The sequence below is a fragment of the Morone saxatilis genome, unplaced genomic scaffold (genome assembly GCF_004916995.1).
Source record: "Morone saxatilis isolate NCDOM2014 unplaced genomic scaffold, NCSU_SB_2.0 Contig3, whole genome shotgun sequence".
Classification (NCBI taxonomy): Eukaryota; Metazoa; Chordata; class Actinopteri; family Moronidae; genus Morone; species Morone saxatilis.
This window is the reverse complement of record NW_023339873.1, coordinates 17,674,418-17,677,519: the sequence shown is the minus strand read 5'-3', so window position 1 is coordinate 17,677,519 and position 3,102 is coordinate 17,674,418. Positions and strand designations below refer to the sequence as shown.

Sequence of the window (3,102 nt, the reverse complement as noted above, 5' to 3'; positions counted from 1 at the left end):
GGGGGGGGGGGGTATCTGTACTTACCCCTTGAGGTGTACCACAACCCATCAGAGACTTGGACTGGCCAGCTCTGCACATCAGTTCCCACAGGTTTGGGGGAGGGTCTGACAGATTGATACACATGTGAACACCTCCAGTGAAGTCCACCAAAGCCTCGNNTCATGTCCGCGTAGGAACCACACACCCTGGATGTGATATTATTTTTAGAGTTACTCCAGAAATGAGACAAAACTCATGCAATGACAAGACATTTGTGTCTGAGAAACAATGGACTTTTCTTTCCGTACTTGGCATATGCTTTCTCCATCAAAGCAGGCCAGAACTCATTTTGGTCAATGGAGTGAACGAAGATCAGTCTCCCATTGATTGTTGGTAGCTTGTCATCAATGATGACATCCACCCACCTTCCAAATCTCCAGAACTGAATGGTTAAAAAATAAGGGAATAGAAAATAAAAATAAGATCTGTGTACCATCAAATGTTACATACATACTGTGTGTCAAGTTAGGGTCAATATTCACATTGTTATTCATAAGAAATTTCAGAAAATAATTTCTTGTTTTGCGTCTGTTCTTCAAAACACTGGATGAAATACACCTTCAGTCTGGTTTTAAAGTAATAATGGCACTATATTATTATAGAATGTCTTAAATGACAAATAATTAGCACCTATGTGCTGTTAGTATTTACCCTGAAATGGAAGAGCCCGCAGTAGTTCTCATCAAATGTTTGTTCAAGAGGGACAACTTGCCCAAGGATATCAGGCTGGAACGTCAGAGCACCGATAGACGCAAGAAACCAGCAGTTTCCTGGGCAAAACATGGTTGTTGTTTTGTCAGAAAGATAAGTCAGGTATAAGTCAAGTATTAGGATTGAAGAAATTTCCCTACCAAGTAGTCCTTGACCGAAGTCAAACCTGGAGACCCCATCAAGTACGAAGGATGGATTAGGAGCAATTTTCTGAAATAGAGAGAGTGTTAAAGAGTCAAAAACAACAAAAAAGATACTTTAAAGACTGGAAGAATAGTTTCTTAATACAAAACTTACATGCCCACTTGTACAATGAAATATTTACTTGTCATTGTAATCACTCCTACTATTTATATTGTTCAGGTAGAGATCCCCTCTAGAGAAAACCTTCAAGCTTCATTCCACACATAAAATTACATTCCTACATTCAGCTAAAGTAATATTAGGCTTCAGCAATCTGAGGTAGCCAAATCAAGTCTTTTTAGTCTGAAATTTCCTCATGCTGTTGCTGGAACTAAGCCAACCAATCTCTGAAGAATACTGGCCATGAAGGCCAGCCGTCAAGGCCAGCATGGAGAGGAAGAATGATTCCCAAAATATACAAGGGTTACAATATACAAATACAAATGTATGTGTGAGTATTGTATTAAGGTAGACATGAAAATAATCTCAACCTATCATTTAGTATTGAAAATCAAACATATCACATATCCCCAGTAAGGGACTGTATGAAAATTATTAGGGTGGGATGGTGGGGGCAGCCTTTTTGAGTCCATACATTGAAATAGAATATATATAGTTTTCACACTTTGGAATATGGAGAGGATTATACTCTTATCTATACTCTAGGCTTCCCATAATAATTAACTAGTAGATTGATCTTTATAGTTATTAATGATTAAACATTATCAAATCAAAAATGTCATGTTTTTTATTACCCCACAGTCATTCACAGTTAAGAGTAGAGCTAAAGTAAAGTTAAATATGTCATGTTAAAATATAAGCCTAAAATACTGTATTTGTATTTCAAATGCTAATATGATCAGTCAGTTTATTTAATTTTGACCCAATGTACTTCCATATAATCTGCTTTTACAGAGTAGCTAACCAACCAAGAAACTTGGTAAACTTGGTAACTGGGTTCCATGTTATATTTTAGTTATTAATGGTGAATCAATATTATTGTTGTTATCCTTTTATTATTTTTGGAATAGTTTGGGGGAGGGTGTTGCAGGTTTTTCTAAGTCAAAGTGAGGGTCCGTAGAAAGATTTTATAATCCTGGGGATGGCCATGACTTTTTAAAAAGGGAAAAATAAGGTTTAACCATAGCCATCCCAATATGTTTTCCCAAAACATACACCATCAAAATGGTGTGTCCTGTTTATTATAACTACTGGTTTTACACCATAGTCAGAAACCGGTGTTTCTGGATTATTTTAACGCAGCTGGTGTCGAAGTCATCTCTCTATAAAAGCAAGAAATCTCTGTCTGTCTGTGTGTGTGTGTGTGGCTCAAATATCTCTGCAGATCAGGATCAGACTGACCTGAGAGTTTCAACATGGCGACCAATTTCAGCAGTCTTTGAAAAATTCTCTGAGTTTTTAATCAGAACCACAGTCGAGTCCAACACAGTCCCAGATACTGCACTCTTCTGGGCCTGGGTACAGTGACTCTGGTATTGCGATTTTTCGATGCTCATTTAAGTTGTAAATCGTTTTGTCCGTTTCGTTCTGGAAGTCCGCTCACATTTCTTTTTTTCTTTTTTTCCCATTGAGGAAGAAATCACTTAAATGGTGCTGCTGTGTCTTTTATCTTTAATTCTGACCCCCTGTCGGCCAGGTGCAGACTCTAGGGTAGAAAGTGCTCATTGGCTGTCATAAAAAGTCGCTGCAGTCCCTAAATGAAGTCATCGCCTATTTGGCATAATGGCCATTTGCGCTGACTGTAACAGGCATGTAATGGACGCTGTAGACATGGTCATGGGGAGAAAAATTGGTAAAAAAAAAAACTTACATTTGTAAATTTTAATTTTTGGTGGAGAATGGAGTTGAAGGATATTACCACCCCGCTCTAGTAAGCCATGTGCCAAGGAACGGCGGCGGCCTCGATGTGCGATTCACCGGGAGTGGCGTGTTGTCCTTCTCTGGCTCTGACTGCAGGCCCGGGATGCTGCCGAGTGCTACTGGGTGAGACTTTTGGACGAGAGGGAAAGGGCCTCAGCGCACCGGTGTCAATTTTGTTGCCCAGTACATTGAAAAAAGGTTGAACATTGCCCTTTTTCACCGTCATTGGGGTTCCCTTCCAAACCAACACGAAAGGGTAGCCGTTTCGAGTTGGGTCGCCAAGCCAG

The 3,102-nt window shown here is 39.5% G+C and overlaps 1 protein-coding gene across 1 annotated transcript in view; it reads right to left on the bottom strand.

Moving 5' to 3' along the window:
* The window catches only part of LOC118336956 (calpain-8-like), a 5,642-nt gene extending 2,601 nt beyond the window's left edge, over window positions 1-3,041 (bottom strand). The window contains 6 exon segments of the mRNA XM_035673731.1: window positions 26-161; window positions 163-186; window positions 289-422; window positions 692-810; window positions 892-961; window positions 2,907-3,041. Of these exon segments, the coding sequence (XP_035529624.1) occupies window positions 26-161; window positions 163-186; window positions 289-422; window positions 692-810; window positions 892-961; window positions 2,907-3,041 (618 nt within the window).
* Window positions 3,042-3,102: the final 61 nt, after the last annotated feature.